Source organism: Anguilla anguilla, chromosome 11, assembly GCF_013347855.1.
Source record: "Anguilla anguilla isolate fAngAng1 chromosome 11, fAngAng1.pri, whole genome shotgun sequence".
NCBI lineage: Eukaryota > Metazoa > Chordata > Actinopteri > Anguilliformes > Anguillidae > Anguilla > Anguilla anguilla.
The window spans coordinates 12,881,681-12,899,701 of NC_049211.1; the positions used below are offsets into that span (position 1 = coordinate 12,881,681).

Consider the following 18,021-nt stretch of genomic DNA (forward strand, 5'->3'; position numbering starts at 1 on the left):
ATTATCAGACTTCCCTCAGCCACAGAAATAAAGGCTGCATTCTTGGGACATTGTGATGGCTACAGATTTTCTTGAAGAACTGGTCGAGTGAAGTGTGTTTGTCTCATCATGGTGTCATCTGCTATCTTCCCTCCTGAGAAACATGCTGACACTTGCTCACAATGGACAGAATGAGACTGATTGTGGAGAAGAGAGAAGGAAAAGAGGACATCAAAGTAAAAGAAAAAACCTACTTCACAAACCCTTCGCGAATGCCCAAAACGCTTCAAATGTTTCTGTCTTGAGTAAATGTGGTTGCAAAGGTAGAGTAAGGAATAAACCCAACAAACTGTGTGGTTCTCATGACACACACACACGGTTATAAAACCAACGCACATGGAATAATCTCCCCCCATGGGCACACTACAATGAACAAAATAATACATTATTATTACATAATTAGAAGTATGCAATAGAGTTAAAGAACTTCACTACCAGAGGGCTGCAAGTCTGAATCCCTACTGTACCCTTGAGCAAGGGGCTTTTGACTGGCTTCAGCTAACGGATCATGCACTTGCAGGTGAAATGTGAACTGTTTCCGTAGATGAAGTGTGGAGTGAAAACCTAAAGGCAACGTTGCAATGGTTTAAGATTACTCTAGAAGCCCCATTATATTAATTATCCAAATCAAACATTAATTCATAAAGATATTTGGACATTCGTAACATATCATGCAACCCTCCACATGTAGCTGGTATTGTGTAACAGCATGTTTAACAAATAAATATATTCGACAACTACAACTGAATATGTATCTGGCAGACGTGACAGAACCGGAGGCAAGTTAAATTGAATTCGCCAGCATTTCCTTTAATTTCTTCTGAAACTGTTGCATAACGTTGCACCGACAGCTAGAGTACTACTGGACACTGACAAAGCTGTGTTATTTCAAATGAATTACATTTGAAAATGAACGATTCTCTACCTATATAAAATCTCTTACGTGGAATCAGTTTGCGTGCTGGGTGTAATGTATAGCCGGAACAAGACAGGGTGGTGTTGGAACGGTTATGACTGAAAATTAGCATTATTAATGAAAAGCTTTCCTAATTCCTAGACGTTTTTTGCATAACTGTCACACATATAATATATCAGTAGCTGCATCGTTACAGCAATACAAGCCCACCAAAGACTATGTGCGATTCTGTAATACAGAACTCGACAGTAAAATCCTAAACCGTCAAGTGAAACATAACGCACCACTGAGAGGTAGAACAGTGACTTGCATGGGAGCTATTCCAGTGCTTCTGGGGGTGGGGAAACTAGGAGAGGAAAACAGCCACTCACAGACAACACAGTAGTGCAATATTCCCAAACACTTAAACTGTCAATCAGGATTAATGGTCTATAAAAACTCCCATCTGATCCAAGTCTCCCAGACACTGAGGGAATGGAAATAGACTACCGAGCTGAGTGCTGGTGAGATGCGATAATGCCCTGCGTATTAACACCCTAAAGCCGCACCAGCACTGACATCGAGTTTCATCTGAGCCCGTTGTACGCATTATATTGCTGTGGATTTTTAGGTCAAGAATCAGTACAGTATATATAGCCTACTTTTCTGCTTTGATCTAACATTGAAGAGACAGATGCACGGTTAAAGAAAAGGACCGAATGACATGCGTGCGTCTCCATAACTGTGACGCGGATACTAACTTGCCTACATTTGACATGGGGCAAAGTTTATGTCACTGACTCAAGTTTAGACAAGTTGGAGCGAAGCATTATCTCGTCTGTTTTCATCACTCTTTAAAGGACGACTTTGTAACAAAACTTCTCAAAAGCTGGTTGGGAATTAAATGTTAATTTGCGGCATCTGAGGGAAAAGTACATACTCCTGTCCACAGGAGAATCGCAAGCAAAGGGCGATTTAGCCAAGAAGAAACTTGCAAGCTTTTATTTTGGATCAAGCTTAACGGAAATTTTGGATGATACATTTTTCCATTTAACCCGAAATTTATTCCGTATAAGAATAAAAATGGATCTGAAATGTTTCGGCTTGGCGGTGCTTTTCCCTATCCAGATCTTTTATTATATACTTAAAGCAAGCGTGTGCTTGTTGCTACCGAGCAAACGGAAGGATTTGAGCGGAGAGGTCGTGTTGATCACCGGCGGAGGAAGGGGCATTGGTCGTCACCTGGCAAAGGAATTTGCTAAGCAAGGAGCAAAAAAGGTAAAATAACCCGCACATGAACAGGTACTGTATCAGCAGATGCGTGAGGCAGTACGTTCTCGAATTGTATAAAGAATGACAGTGTGTTTATTTTGGTGGGACAACCTGTCAGGTTTAGCTATGGTGCGCATTGCAAAATATATAGCGTTCCTATTGGGAATGGTAACATTCTGCGTTTGATTATGTCTCTTATAAAAATGAAGGTATTTTGTTAGTAACATTGAATGTAATCGAGTGGACTTGTGGAGTGGACTTTTTAGACAGTGGAGCGCAAGAGCCCGACGTGTGGATATGAACCACTGGCGTCAAGGAGTTAAATCGGTAAATATGCTTATCAACACGTCAGACAACGAGGGACCAGACTTTGCCCATTGAGGCACATGTGCTATAATGGAACCGCCCACTCATCCCCACTGCCTATTTCGGTCGATCTCACCTACTTTAGAGGAATAGGGGAGTCCAAATAATTAGCCTACATTTTCTCAAACTTTTAAGTAATTTTTGGCAGCTGTTGCAAGGCCAGTGAGGGGTCTTAAGACATGCTTACCCACGATCTGTTTCAAAGAAGACGAACAAAATAGTGGTAGCCTACACCTTTGCAATCTCACACAGAACTCATAATCCGTGAAGCCCCCCTCCACCAGTCCAATTATATCACATTGCTCCCTTTGCCAAGTTTTAGGTTCACACTACAGTGTATGCCAAATCATGATCCTACCTCAGGTGCTAATTAAAGTATATCCACATGACTTCTCTAAATCTCAGTGCTCCAGCACTTGTCTGAGCCTGGCTGTGCTGGAACATAACGGGTCTTAGCTGGCAAATATTGGTTGGGTTTTCCATCGTTCCGCTGCCAGCCTGAGAATCCTCACACTAACGTTAACAGAAGGAGAGATCTATGCTGTTATGGACTCAATGTAACACATCTTTACTGCTTCTCAGGGAAAGAAAGAACCCTGTGAGACTTGTTAAAGTGTGATTTGGAAACACATGCCACCTTTCCATTCTTACTGCTGAATAGTAGTGCAGTCATGGAAACATGACTACCCCCCCCCCTCCACCCCCCAGCCTTGGAGCTGCTGACCGTCATGTAGCAGCACCCTACAGTTTGCTAACATGTACCCATTTTACATTTTAGGCATTTAGCAGAAGTTATCAAAAGCGACTTGCAATCAGTGCACAAAAAAGGCCTAGAGTCGTAAATCACCAACATTCCAAGTAGCAATTAATAAGAGTGCAATGGTCAGGCCATAACACACCACCGATAGGTAAACATTTGTCACTAAAATTAACGTGGAAGGGAAGGTAGTTTTTTTTTTGTAGGGACATATGGGATAGATAGAAGAAGATATGGAAGAGGGTGATGGGAATCAGGGTGGAGAATGGGACCCCCCCAGCCTGCTTATAGCAAGTCCACACCAGGTTGCCAGACAGTGTTGGCAGTTCTTTTTTACCTGGTCAAAAAAGGTAATGGAAACCATCTGGAACTTGAACTTGGCGAGGAATCTTGGTTCTGGATCTGAAGTGGGAACCCACATTCCCTACCTGTCATATTGTAACCATTATTTTTTTTGTTTGGGGGGTGGGGGGTGGGGGGGTGGGGGTGTTGGCGTACCCTAAAACCAAGTATCAGTTTGGATCCAACAAAACAGGATCCTGCACAGGAAAACTGGCAGATTTGTGATACATGGCCATTTTGCAAGTCCAGGCAAGTCTTTGTGTACAGTGCATCCTAGCCTTTGGCATGAAAAAGGTAATAGCAGATTTTCTGAAGCACAAGTATTATAACCTATGCTTTAAAAAAAACAAAAACGAGCAGATACAGCATAGCACAGTGGATCAAAACAACATAAAAACCACATGATTCTGCCTCTTGTATTTAACTCCACTGTCTCTGAATTACTGGCTATTCATAGCAACAGCTAGCCTCAAGCACAAATGCCAGAGGCTAGCTACCGTAGCAACAGCAAATCCTGACTCATGGGTTGAGACTTCCCCTGATTCTGTTCCAAGTACACTGCAAAGAGCCGGATCGCTTGCTCACACCGCACTGCAATTGGCAGCTATGGAACCCAAATGCTAGAGATTCTGAATTATATTAGCACTGCCACAGACCCAGTTTCTCAAATGGTATGAGTCTGATTCAACTCATGAAATGTATATGGACTTAGAAGGGAACATCTCACTGTACAGTTTTAATTTTCACTGTACTGTACAGAAAAAATTAAAGAATGTCCTTTGACTGTGGTTAAATTTGTTCACACACTGAGGCTTTTTATTTGTCCACTGTGTTATACTTGTTACGGAAAACATGCCAGTGAAGTGTTCATTTCAGTGGCAGTCTTGTCTGGTCCGGATAGGATAGCTAGGGGTGATCACCATCGCTGGGTAATGTGAGCCCTCTCCACACTGGGCAGAAACTTAGTGTCACTTTTATCTTTGTACTGAGCACTCAGGTCCTTTGTCCAAGCCTTATAAAGAGCAGGACATCTAAGGAGAAGACTCAGACAGTCCTGTGTCCAAAGACACTCCCCGTTAATGGCAAGGCCACAATGTGACTGAGTCTGTAAACCTCGGCAACAATGGTCCATTTTCTATCGCCCAATCAGCAGAGCCATTCCTGCTTCAGCAGGTTTCTCCAGCCAAAATACCCATAAATAAAAGTGTTTCCTGGAATGGGCACATTTTAAGTCACTTGTTAACCCTGTTTACCCAACCCCACCACCCCCCACTTCCCCACCCTCACCCCCCCCCCACACACACACACATGTTGTCAGTTTTTTGTTTATTTTCTTTAAGAAAATGTCAATTTTGATCACAATACTTTTTTTCCCTCTCTAAAGGAGACTAGCCAATAAGATTGCAGCATGGTTCCCTTATTTCTGGTTCAAGTTGCACAACAAGCAGGGTCAACCAGGGGGCAGATCTTGTAAAAGAAAAGGCCCATTCTGCTACTCTTCTGTTAAAGTGGGCTTATCTGACCGCTGATGTGATAAATCTGTCTCTCTTGTACATCCTGGCCCCAAACTGACCAAGGCCTGCTGGCCTCTGATAAAAGTCAGAAAGTGACAGAACTTACTAAAGGGGAAAAAAGATGAGACGCGAAACATGTTTCATCATCTGTGCTTTGTGATGAAAAGGAGAGATATGCCAACTGTTTTTGTTTTTCGACACTTTTTTTCAAAGCGGCTCTTCTGGAATTTCAAAATTTGTGTGAAAGGTACTAGACAGTTCCAGATTGTCAAAGATGGTCTATGGTGGAAAGATGAGAACCTCCTCCCATCCTTGTGCTTGACAGTTCCTTAAGTACTTCAGTATCCTTGCATGCTGTGCAGTGGTACCAGGGGTACCATTTATTGATATTTACTGAAGCAATTTAAGGGGAACCATTTACTGATATTTACTGAAACATTTCAGGTCAAATACCTTGCTTCAGTTCAATGGCAGCACCCCACCTGAGAATTGAACATAAAACATTGCAGTTACAGTTTTGACTAGCCAAACTACATTTTTCCACTTTATCCCAGAAACTCAACAAATATAAATCTAAAATTGCACATTCTATTGGTATTAAAATTTACAACATCCAGGGGCTCCTGTTCAAAATGTCCACGTCCTGATACATTTTCTAGTTGTTATAAGGGTAATTAAAGCCACACATTATCAATGTTTCTCCCTCCTGAGACAGGTTCCTTAAACGCATTCCTGTATTACTTTCCCTACCATAAATGAATATAGATACCTAAAATCTATGGAGAGAGGGCTTAGTATGTCCCCAGCTTTACATTTATTTCAGCTTCCTGTTCTGTTTAAATACTCAGCTACTCTAGACATGCACTGGTCCAATGCATTTTGGGCCTCATTTCAAAGTACAAGGTCCAAGTAACAGTTAATCATCTTTGTGAAACCCATTACCGAAGGCCTAAAACTTGTCAAAACCAAAGGCTGTTCAGCCCAGTAATAAATATTAATGACTTTTAGACAGCTTTGTCCGAGTACTTCATTATGATTAATGGTGCTGACATGCTGCCACGGCGTGCCGCTTACCCCAGATCAGCTCTGAAAGCAGAGAGCCTTCATTTCCGCTCAGCTTCACTCAGACTAGCTCTTCAGTGGCACGGTCCCAGTCACTTTCGAGACCCATCACCACGTGAGATGTGGAGAAGAGGCGGAAAAGAAATAGGGATTGTGGCAGAATAGCCTGTGAAAACAACCAGGGGGTCCTTTGGCCTGTAAAAATAGCTCCCTGCCATCTCCCAACAAAAACAGGGGCCCCGTGCTTCTCCCAACACAAACGGGCCCCATGCTTCTCCCAACACAAACAGGGGGCCGTGCTTCTTCCAACACAAACCAGGGCCCCCACAATTATCCCAGTTCATACAAGGGCACCCACAATTATCCCAGTGTAAACAAGTGCCCCCACGCTTTACCCAATGCAAACAAGTGCCCCAGCACTTCTTCCAACTCAAACAAGGGCCCCCAAACTTTTCCGGTTGCAAACAAGGGCCACCACCACTTTTCTCAACTCAAACAAGGGCCCAATGGTTCACCAACAGCTAATCTTCCTGGTCAGACTGTGCCACGGGTTCCCGAAACGAGTTGAAGCTGAACCTTTTGCTCTGGCGCCTACACTCTAATGAATACTTCAGCAGCAGCAGTCCTGCTGGCTTTTTTGGACACGCTCATGTTTTGGGGGAGGGGGGGGGGGTACCAAGGCTGCACTTCAGCTGCTTTATTTTTATTCAGCTGATACAAGTATAACACTGGTTCTTCCAAGAGAAATAAACAGCTAACGCTGCTTAAGTGCTAGCGCATAGCATATTAAAAGTGATGAATGTTGGACCCTCACACCGCCCGGCCCATCCATATTTCACATAGTGTAGTATTGTTCTTGGTGATTAAATTGCTGTGGCTACATATCTGCAGCGTGGTTACCAACAGAACTGACTGGACCAGTCTCAGCCTCCCAGTTTGCTGCCACAACACTGGTGCACCAAACCCTCTCAGTTTTCAGTTTAAAATACGCCACAAACTTGGCCTCTCATTCAGAGAAAGGGGCCTTCCTGCTGTCCAAACCCAACAGATTCCTGAGCTCAGATATGATCGCACGTCACGATTCTGTCATCACTGTAGTCTTGCAGAATGCATTGCAGATTGGGGATGTGATGAATGTAGCTTTGCAATAAAGTTGTGGTGAATAGCAGAATTGTAGCAATGTTCAGTGTTTATTTATTTTTACTTTTTTCCAGAGAGTATATGCAGCCTGCCCTCCTTTTGTTTATTTTTTTAAAACTTTACTCAGATGGTGAAAGCAGACAGGGTTACAGAGAGATGGAATAACTGCATAGCAAGTGTCAGCTGGGAATCGGATGTGGATTTGAACATGACTTTGGCAGCCATATGGACTGTGCCACTTTTTTAGCCACTCCTAAATTACACCTTTTCAACCACATTTTAAAGTCAGATCATGCTTGAACTTTTTCCTGACAGGAAACCGTTTGCGACCTAACAAAATCCCAAGAGCACAACATTTTCACAGCTTGTTTCTTCGTTCTAGTGCCTGGTGGCTGCCCTACTACAGGGACATGCCCAGCATGCCTGCCACCCCCTCCCCCCATTTTTTTTGTTGTACCTTGAGAGGGTGTCACCATTAGGGACACCCTGGCCCTTCACACCTTCACAATACGCTGACGGGAAAGGTCACTGGCAGGGCATGTGGCTTCACTGCCCTCATAAAGACGCCTGTCTTTGTTGGCGTCACAAAGACGTGTGGCTTTTTGAACTTCCTGCGTTTCCGCCTTCCTCCGTCCCCAAAGGACCTGCTGAAAGAAAGGGGAGGTCAGAGCCGGGTGCATAAGCTTGCACACAGACTGACCAAAGCCGGCACACACAATGTACAGAGGTTGTAGTGAACTGGAGTATTATGGGGGACACATTTTCCATTTCATAGGGAAGGATGGTGAAAAAAACTAGATACAAAAATATCACAGTAGAAAAAGAGCACTAGTATGTAAAATCTATGGTGTAATCTTTATTTAAACCTGGATTTCACGGCCCATCCTACTGGGTAGAGGAAAAAAAGGAACTGAATGGCACTGCATAATTCTTCAAACTGTTTGAAAACCAACAACATGGATTCTACATGACATGACAAAGTTACACTTTGACCTTTGAACTTTGAACTTTTCTCAAAGTGTGGACTAATCCAGGTGCATGTTTTCTAACGGAAGGCCATCTCTTCGATGTTCAAACAATGCTTGTTTGCATTTTGAAGGAGGGCCTCAAAAGTAGGTTGAGAGTTACCCTGCACAAGAAGTCATTTAAATTCCAGCTCTGTGATCAGATTAGTGAAACTGAACCCCCTGTCCCCCCTCCCCCCCATTCACTTTGCAGGTATGGCCTTGTTAAAGCCACCCCCACTGCTTTCTCCCCTCCTCTCTGAATGGCTGGCGGGCCTGGGGGGGGGGGGGGGGGGGGGGGGGGGGGGGGGGGGGGGTATGGCAGGCGGCACAGCACCACCTTGCAGATCGCTTACCAGAACAGGGGTTCAGTGGCAGGTCAGCCAGCTAATTGGAGCGAGGGCGGTGATGTCATCGGTGTTATTGTGCTCCCACCCCCCGGGAGGAAGCACACTCAAGCGGGTGAGGAGGGGTGCAGGGAGGGGGGGGGTCTGTGGAGGCGCGTGGGATGGCTTTGCCTGCTGCAGCTCTGGAGCTCACCTTGGTTCTCAGAATGCTGGATCATCACCACAGAGGAACAGAGGGATAGGGAGGGGGAGAGAGAGACTGTGAGAGAGGGGGAAAGAGAAGAGGAGAGAGGGACTGGGTTGAGGGAGAGAGGAGAGAGAAGGGGGGATGGATGGAGAGAAGGGAGGGAAAGAGGCAGAGGGATAGGGAGAGAGGGAAAGGGAGAGAGTAGGAGAGAGTTGGAAAGAAAGAAGGAGAGGGGGAGAGGAGGATCCTGCTGAATATAAAAAATCAAAAGATGAAAGAGTTGTGACCTAAGCTTACTGCTCCCCATAACAAGCTCCAGGGGAAGAGATAGCATGGCAAGGCAGTCTCACTGTCCTCACAAGTGACATTCAAAGCACAGCATGCTAACACCGCTAACGTCAGCCAGCCTGCCTCATGACTTTCCACTGAGTCAAGCTAGGCTATTCTGAGCAGAACACAGCAAGCTATGCCATTTCCAAACTGGGCTGTACTTTCCAGGTAGATCGTCAGAATGAGTCATTGAGAAATTGGTATTTGGGATACAAAACCAGTGATTTGGGAGGTGGGGGCTTAACATTTGTTACAGACAAAAAAATTCTATGTCATCAAGACAATAGAACCTGGCACTGAGTGAGAATTAAAAAGGAGGAGAATTTTCGGGTGGGTGGGGGTGAGGGGGGTGGGTGCTAACGCTGAGTGACTAACAATGGATAGGCTAACTGAAGAGTGTGGGGCTGACAGCAACTTGATGAGGAAGTGATGTGTATTTGTGTGTGTGTGTGTGTGTGTGTGTGTGTATGAGACAGGAAGAGAAAGAGAGAGAGAGGAGTAAGGGTGCATATGTGCGAGAGGATGTGAGATTGCGTGCACGGTATCGTGTATGTATGTGAGAGCACATGTGCGTGTGTGTAAGTCTGCGTATGAGGGAGGGTGTGTGTGTGTGTGTGTGTGTGTGTGTGTGTGTGTGTGCGTGAGAGAGTGGGAGCAGGCGCGGCTCTTGCTTCCAGCTGGGCGGTGGCCTCCGGTTGACCCCGGCGTCTCCGTGCTAATGGGACAGCGGCAGGCGACTGCCTCCTGAACTCCCTGTGCCCTTTCGCCCCGCCCCTCTCTCCCTGTAACACGACCCACGCACACCCCCTCAAACTTTTACTGTTAATGGGACGCCGGCCATGTGTTGAGTTTGTGATTGACACTGGTCAGGGTTCATTGGGGGGGGGAGGGAGGTTGGGGGTGTTTCTTTATTACAGGGTTCAGGACTTGTCCCCCTGCAGATGGGAATCTGGGGAATACTTGACCTATCGCTCACACAACCTCCAGTTTCAGGTTGCACTCCACCTTTTACATTATCAAGAATTTGTGAAGTTGAAGGTTCTTTTTTCCCAGTCAGAGCTCACGTTACAGATGTGACTCTTAAAGGCCTGCTATAGTGAGCGGTGAAAGGGGCTAGCACGCACGGCTGTCAGGGGGCGAGCTCCTAGAGCAGCAGGAGAGGGCCAGAGTGGCCTCAGGGCCCTACTGTCCTGAGGGCAGCAGTTGTAAGCTCAATCAAACTGGAGAGGAAAGCTTCAAACTTCAGGGTCATGGCCAAGTAAAAGTGGGCCGCCTCTAGAAAGGCCAACCCTAAAAGGCCTCCATGGAATCATCAGTGTACGGAACATCTTAAGAAATACGTGTTGCAAAATTGTATGGATTTCTTACTTATGGAAGCAAGTCAAAGGACGTTCATGACAAATGGCTTTGGAACATTATATTATAATAGACGATTGGTGTAAATGTTACTTGGAAACGTGACCTTATTGAGTTATAGCCTGGGGAACTGCTCACACCTTAAATAAGGTGTCACTGTATTCTGGCTAAAAAGGGCTGAGTTACATGACAGTCATCAAGAGTAGCACAGGTGTACCACACAGGTCACACCTGATGGATAAACACCCAGCAACACTGGTCTGTACCATCTTCCTGTAGACGCACACTTCACACACACACACACACACACGCTCTCTCTCACACACACACACACACACACACACAGACTAAAAGCTGAGTGGATCACTTTCTGGAGGAGTCCCTGTGCTAAGCTAGCCCGTAATGACGGGCACCCAGCCAGGCTCGGTCCGGGCCCTGCCCGCTCTCCACACACGCTCCGTTTGAAACTCTCTGACCAGAAAATTGCAGGGTTCCTCTGCCCAGCGAGCCATGTAATCTCTTTCAGAATGTGTGTGAGAGATGAGGAGGGCAAGCGGAGGGGGGCTCAGTCCTGTCCTCTTTATCTTCCCCTGACGGATCTAATCATCAACGACTGCCCCCGCCCCCCCCCCCCCCCCCCCCCGCCCACCAAACCCCCACCAAACCCAGAAGACTGACGGAACTAATCATCAATGACTGCCCCCCCTCACCCAACCCCCATCCAACCCAAGAAGACTGACAGATCTAATCATCAATGACTGCCCCCCCCCCCCCGCCTCAACCAACCCCCCACCCAAACCAAGAAGACTGACGGATCTAATCATCAGTGACTGTCCTTGCCCGCCCTCCCTCCCTGCCAAACCCACACATCCCAAACCCAATTCTTTAGCCTCAACTCCCACCTTAAAGGGACAAGATCAATATAAATCTGAGACTTCACTAAGGTGAGGACCTGTGTTGGTGTCACAGTTGAGCAGTTAAGAGAAAACTGCATTTCTGGGGAAACAACATCACTCACAGTGCAATCACTGTGTTATCTGGCTTCATGCTGCAATCCTTTATTCATTTCTATTTATTTCTTTGTTTGCCGGATGCTGTGTGACACAGTGCTTAGCAGATGGAGGTTATTTTGTGAAATGCTAAGAAAGAAAAAATTGTGGAGTCAGGGATGTTTGACCAGAATCTCGCTATAGTGTCTGACTCTTGAATAACAGCGCTATTAAATCAGGTCCTCTCACACTCACAGAAGCGCACACTTCCACTGCTGGCTTGCGGCTCTCACCTTGACCTCTGAACCTTTGTTTGCTCTGTTCAGCTGATCCTGTGGGGCCGCACAGAGAAGTGTCTCAAGCAGACCTGCGAGGAGATCTCGCTTGCAGGGACCGAGTGCCACTACTTCATCTGCGACGTGGCCAATCGCGAAGAGGTGTACCAGCAGGCCAAAGTGGTCAGGGAGAAGGTAGGTTTCCTGATGAAGACCCTTTTGATAAGACCAAAATGTAGTATTTAACGGTTTCCAAGGTCGACTTGAGTTTGTGTGTTACTCTTTGCCTCCCCATCTCGTGACACTGGCCGGGCATGTGTGCTCACGGTACCGCAAGCAACAACACCTGGCAGTTTCCTTCAGATGTTGGTATAAGATAACGGACAATTAAAATGGTCGTCTGTCAACATTATAGCACTGAATGTGTATAGGAATAAACTTCAGGTGGGAGGTTAGTGGGACATGACTATAATCGTATTACCTCCTGAATGCTGAGGAAGCAGTCAGTGTCGTGGGTTGAGGAAGACCTAAACAAGCTTGTCTCTTACCTGGCTAGGTAGGGGACGTTACCATCCTGGTGAACAACGCCGCAGTGGTTCATGGGAAAAGTCTGATGGACAGCGATGATGACGCCTTGCTGAAATCGCAGCATGTCAACACCCTTGGGCAGTTCTGGGTAAGCACCAAACCGAGGCACCAAGAACCACAGCTGGTTTTGCTCAGATGTCCTGAAACACAGCAGAAATAAAACTATCGTCAAAACGAAAGCATTTTTCTCATTCAGCAAAAATCTATGTATTTATCAGTTAATGAAAGTATTTTGTGAGGTGTGTATTTATGTGTTTATACAGATAATTTACGAACCAAAGCACAGCACAATTTAGCCAATTCCCACGTACTGTAGTCACACCCACAGACCAGGAGCGATCAGTCTCTCAGCAAGCACAATGGTTTCACATTTGTGGTGCGGGTATATCAACATGCTTGTGGTTAATGTAACCCGTGTTGCCTCTTGCCCCACTGAGTCACGTAGAGTCTTTTTTTAACTGTGGGTAAAGTACATCTCTGCCAAGACAGGGAAAGAAAGGCCAGGCAGTTAAGGTAGCATTCCACAAGCAAAACAAACAGAACGACACACAACAGACTCTTAAACAAACCCCTTAATAATAGGTGGCTGCTCTTCAAAGATACCCGGTAGACCACTGTTTCTGTGTCATAAAGCATGGAACGGAGGATCCAGAAAGAAGAGTGAGAGAAAAAAAAAGAGAGTGAGAGAGAGAGATCCTTTTTCACAGCACCTGTCCATCTTGCCTTTCTGCCACGGTCTCTGCACACTGTGAGATATGAGGACATAGCTGGGGTTATCAGACAGACACTTCAACTTTTAGAGTGAGCAATTGAAACATTTTAAATAAATAAAAAGGAAAAAAAATAGAAGAAAAGGAAAAATGCCTTAGCAGTGAAGGGGGATTTGAAATCAGGAGGCTGGACGCAAAGCGCTTGGAAGATCACCAAGAACAGTGGGGGCTCAGCCTCTGGGCCTTCGCGCCTGGGGGATCATTTTCATTTTATTATTTGACCAGTGATCAAACGCTGACTTTCTGAGTCAGAATGTACACTAAAAAAACTCAAGACATCTGCTAAAGAAATCAGGACCTCCAGTTGGCTGTGGATATCCACCAATGGGATTGAATGGGGAAGGGGGGTGGGGGTGTGTGTGGACGGATCCAGTCTTTGAGCGCTGCAGGGCCCTTTAAAAATTATTAACTGTGCATGCTGTTGTTGCAAATTCCAGGGGGTAATAGGAGGGGGAAGAGCGAAGGAATGGGACACAGTGCTGGGAGTCACGTCTCTCCTCTCTCCCCGCAGACCACCAAAGCCTTCCTGCCCAGGATGCTGGAGCTGCAGAGCGGCCACGTGGTCTGCCTCAACTCCATCCTCTCGCTCTCCTCCATCCCCGGCGCCATCGACTACTGCACCTCCAAGTCGGCCTCCTACGCCTTCATGGAGAGCCTGACCCTGGGGCTGCTGGACTGCCCCGGCGTGGGCTGCACCACCGTGCTGCCCTTCCACACCAACACCGAGATGTTCCAGGGGATGCAAGTCAGGTCAGGAGAGCCTCTGGACTGCCTTGCTTTCCACAGCGAAGGGCTACTATCGATTTACTGGCTTCAGTCACTGGTAGGACGTGATGGTGGCTATTGAGGAAATCAGGACTAGACAGAAAGTGCAGGTTAAAACGGGACAGAGCCGCTCCCCAGCTCACAACTGAGTTCTGCCATACAGGGTACACTAAGGTGACAAGGCTGGTCTATCACATGGCTGTGGGCCACTTGGTGGACATTGTTGCGAAATAACTTAACCCAGGGGTGGGAGACGCGGCCAAGTCCATTTCTAGACTCCAATTCAGCATCTGCTGAGATCTGAAATTGTGGCTAAGTTCACCGATAAGCCCATGAATCACAGCTGATGTACAATGCGTCTCACTGTGGTCTACTCTATGAGTGAGTCGCCATTGGTGCATAGAGCTAATTAGCTAATTGAGTCATGGTAACTGGTGGAAGGAAAAGTCTGCACATTCTTGGTTTACACCATTCATTTCCCACAATCAAATACTGTATATAATTTGATGTTTCGGTAAATGAGAAATTAACCATATCTGACTTTTTTTGAACTGCTTTTAATATTTACTATTTTATTTATTTCATAGACATTGATGTATGTGCATTTTTACCATCATTCTTCATGTTTTGTCTTTTCATTCCATAGTGATGCACCATGAGCTGCTTATTTCCTAGAATGAAATGTACTCTAGTGTATGAGTACAAAGTGTATGCTTATTCTTCTTATTAATAATAATTATTTGAACCTCTCCCAGGTTCCCTCAGCTCTTTCCTCCCCTGAAGCCTGAGATGGTGGCCCAGAGGACCGTAGATGCTGTCAGGAGCAACACGGCCTTCGTCTACCTGCCCTGGACCATGCGTGTCCTCGTCATCCTCAAGAGGTAGGCGCCATGCCTCAGGCTGTGAATGCACAGCTATCCCACAAATAAAGCAGAATCCCTGCAGCAGGACATCTTACTGAGTGACCTGTACGTGTCTCCTGTGTCTGCAGCTTCCTTCCTCAGCTGGCGCTAGAAGAGATTCACAAGTTCTCCGGAAGCTACACCTGCATGAACACGTTCAAGGGGCGCACATAGGCGAGGTCCGGGGGAGCCCGAGGCCGACCGCTTCTGAACGCGGCGAGCGCTGAGGTCACAACACTCGAGAAACTTTTCCTTACTTGGACAGTATAAAGCAGGGCAGTGTGGGATGCCACTCACGTTAGAGCTTCAGGAGTCAGGGATGGAGATCAGGGTGACGACATTCGCCGCACCTCCACAGCACACCCCCCAGACGTGTGGCCTTCGCACGTGACGCCTGGACCAAAACAACCTTCAGTGTTTTTAGTTTCCGCCGTAGAGAGACTAAAATCCAACCCCTGGGCTGTGTCTTTGACAAACTCAAGGTCAAAGATTCCGAACCGGTGTCCTGCTGGTTGATGGTGGAGGGAGGTGGAGCTAAGAGCCTCCTACATGCCATCCTTAGAGCTGAACTCACTCAAAAAAAGGACTGGATCAGCGCATTTGATTTCCTTTTTCATAGGTAGGTTTTTATTGTTTGACTGGATTGTTGGGAGTTTGTGTATAATTTCATGTGTTTTTGTTTCAACATTTCATGTATCTCCGTATTAAACTGTTGAATAAAAAGTCGATTTAAATGAAAATGGCTTCCTCTGTCCTCGTGCTCATTGCTGTGCCACAGAGTGCCAGCGATGGCGGTACTGGAAGGTGAGCGCGGCTCTCCTAGCGAGCGTGTTTCAGGCCAAAACCGACGGCCTCTATTTTCGCGGTCAGGATGGTGCTGCCATTGTAGGGCCAGCCATGTGAGCATAACAGCGCTTTGGTGTCGTTGTCAAAACACACTGCACTCAGTGGAAAATGCCTTTGCAGGAAGGGGGGGGGGGGTTTGAAGGTGAGCAAGGCACTTAACCTGAGCTGCTTCAGTATAATATAAACCCAGCTGTATGAATGAATACTGTGTGAAGATGCAAAAAGCGTGAATAATTGCGCCAGCATTGGCGTCAGCAGCAGCAGCGGGGTAGAATCAAATCAGAATAAAACCCGCTGGACGACTCTACCCTGCCCTCACATCTGTCTGCTTGGAACCTCATTAACACAAACGCACAAGCGCTACAGACAGCTTTTCTCTCTCCATCCACGAAGGCTCAGAGGCCATTTATAATCAATAAGTGCGCTGTTAACCTCACAGCAATTTGTTTTGTAACTAAACAAGGTTCCACTAGACAGATGATCTTTATACAGCCATAACTATAATGTTAACCTCAGGGAAATCCACAGAAAACGAAAATATGTCTGAAGGGGGTCAAGTGCATCTACTAAGTGCAATAAAATGCAATACTAATGCAATAAAAGCAAGGTCCTGGCCTCAACAACATCCACATTACACATGCAAAATGGAAACATTTCTCCTCACAATGTTCGGAATTAGGACAATATTTCCAGGTAGTCATACTCTCGCAAGACTGTAGCACAACTTTACCCCAGAAATGGAGAAAATAATTGTACATCTCTACAAAAGCACCCCAGGCCATGTTGCACAGCTGTCTCAGTACTTTGATACACGCAGAAAATCACTGATACCTTCTTCAAACAAAGACAAATTTCTGTATTTAATAACGTGTTACAGCCAGCCACGATCCCCCATGCAAACGCACAGCTGCAAAAAGCCCATCGAAAAGTGCTGTGAGACGGAACAAGCCTCCACGCGTGACACGATCGACTGAAACTGATCAATTATGCAACAGCCCAGCAGCACACGGAGGAGGCCGTTCGGAAACTGGCCGCCTCGCTCTATATTTTAGCGTTTTCCAAACAAGCGCAGACAGCCCACAGTCAAACAATACCGGCGGCGGTACCGGGGGCGAAGGGCTCCCACGCTTTGGCCGCGGCTCAGAGCTCATAAACATTCGCCAGAATTTGAGCAAAACCAAAACACCTTCCTGTTCCTGTGTGATTACGAATTGGCCTTACAGCATCCCACTGTGGCCCGGGGGTGGGGGTGGGGGTGGGGGTGGGGGGGGGGGGGTGATTGAAAAGAGATGTTGAAACAGTGATTATACGTATTGTTCAAGTTTTTTGTAGATGAGTACAACGAAATGGGACTGCTTTCAGGGAATTTTCCTTCATCTGAAAACAAAAGGGGGGGGGGGTGTTGTGGATCTGTTGCGAAAGAAAAAGAAGAGAGAGAGAGCGAGAGAGAGAGAGAGAGAGAGAGAGACCAGGGGAATTTGGGAGCCCTGGAGTTGAGAGCATGTGTGTTAGAGAAGACAGCTCAAATCTCAGGGGGTGAGTTCAGAGCAAGGTTAGCCAAATAGTGGATAAATTAGAGGAGTCTGTTAGACAGACAGCTCACCCAGTGCTGAACTTCTCACCCAGAGAAACAGGCTGCTCCGGGGACAGAGGCACAGGTGGAGCATCAATCGGGGGCGGGGAGGGGGGGGGGGCTGCAGCCCCCGCCACGTCTATCACGACCACCATTTCTTCCACGTCTTCATTTGGGGGGAGAGGGAGGTTCGTTCTCCTTCACAAACGCTGTGAATGAGAGGTGCTGTGTATTGGTGAGGGTCAGTGCTGTGCAGGACGTGCAACACGTTGATGTGGGAGGGGCCAGGCAAACTCTTCAGAACACTTTCATTTATACATTTCGTAAGCAAGCTGCAAACCCAGTATGGTTCAACTCAATCTGTTGGGGGGGGGGCGGGACTAATCGGATTCCGTGGGGGGGTTTCTCGAGAGCCCTTTGAACTGCCCCTGAACCCCACCCCACACACCCCCCAGCTGTCCCTCCTGTGCCCCTGCGCTGAGCGGTTCTCTCCGCTGCGAGGAGGTCATCACAGAACCACAGAGACGGGAGCGAGGAACACAGCCTGACGCTCCTCGAACCGCACGACACACAAAGCGCCGAGCGGCGAGGGTTAGAGCGGGACCCAGGATGCCGAGGATGAGCGGAGCGGAGCAGCGCAGAAGAAGAGTGCAGCAGATGAGCAAGCAGGGCCCCTCCCTCATATCGCTGCTTTCTCATACC

The 18,021-nt window shown here is 46.9% G+C and overlaps 1 protein-coding gene across 1 annotated transcript; it reads left to right on the forward strand.

Moving 5' to 3' along the window:
- The first annotated feature begins 1,383 nt into the window (after positions 1-1,383).
- On the forward strand, positions 1,384-15,640 carry LOC118208501 (short-chain dehydrogenase/reductase 3-like). Its single transcript, XM_035383243.1, has 6 exons — positions 1,384-2,212; positions 11,927-12,070; positions 12,432-12,551; positions 13,745-13,983; positions 14,754-14,879; positions 14,990-15,640. The coding sequence occupies exons 1-6, from the start codon at positions 2,018-2,020 to the stop codon at positions 15,072-15,074; spliced, it is 909 nt and encodes a 302-aa protein (XP_035239134.1). The 5' UTR covers positions 1,384-2,017; the 3' UTR covers positions 15,075-15,640.
- The last annotated feature ends 2,381 nt before the right edge of the window (positions 15,641-18,021 follow it).

What these genes read in the sequence shown, in the direction of transcription:
- LOC118208501 (XM_035383243.1), top strand. Translation starts at nt 2,018, where the DNA reads ATGGATCTGAAATGTTTCGGCTTGGCGGTGCTTTTCCCTATCCAGATC. An exon ending in CCAAAGTGGTCAGGGAGAAG is followed by an intron (nt 12,071 to 12,431) that starts GTAGGTTTCCTG and finishes TTACCTGGCTAG; the next exon opens with GTAGGGGACGTTACCATCCT. An exon ending in GTCCTCGTCATCCTCAAGAG is followed by an intron (nt 14,880 to 14,989) that starts GTAGGCGCCATG and finishes CTGTGTCTGCAG; the next exon opens with CTTCCTTCCTCAGCTGGCGC.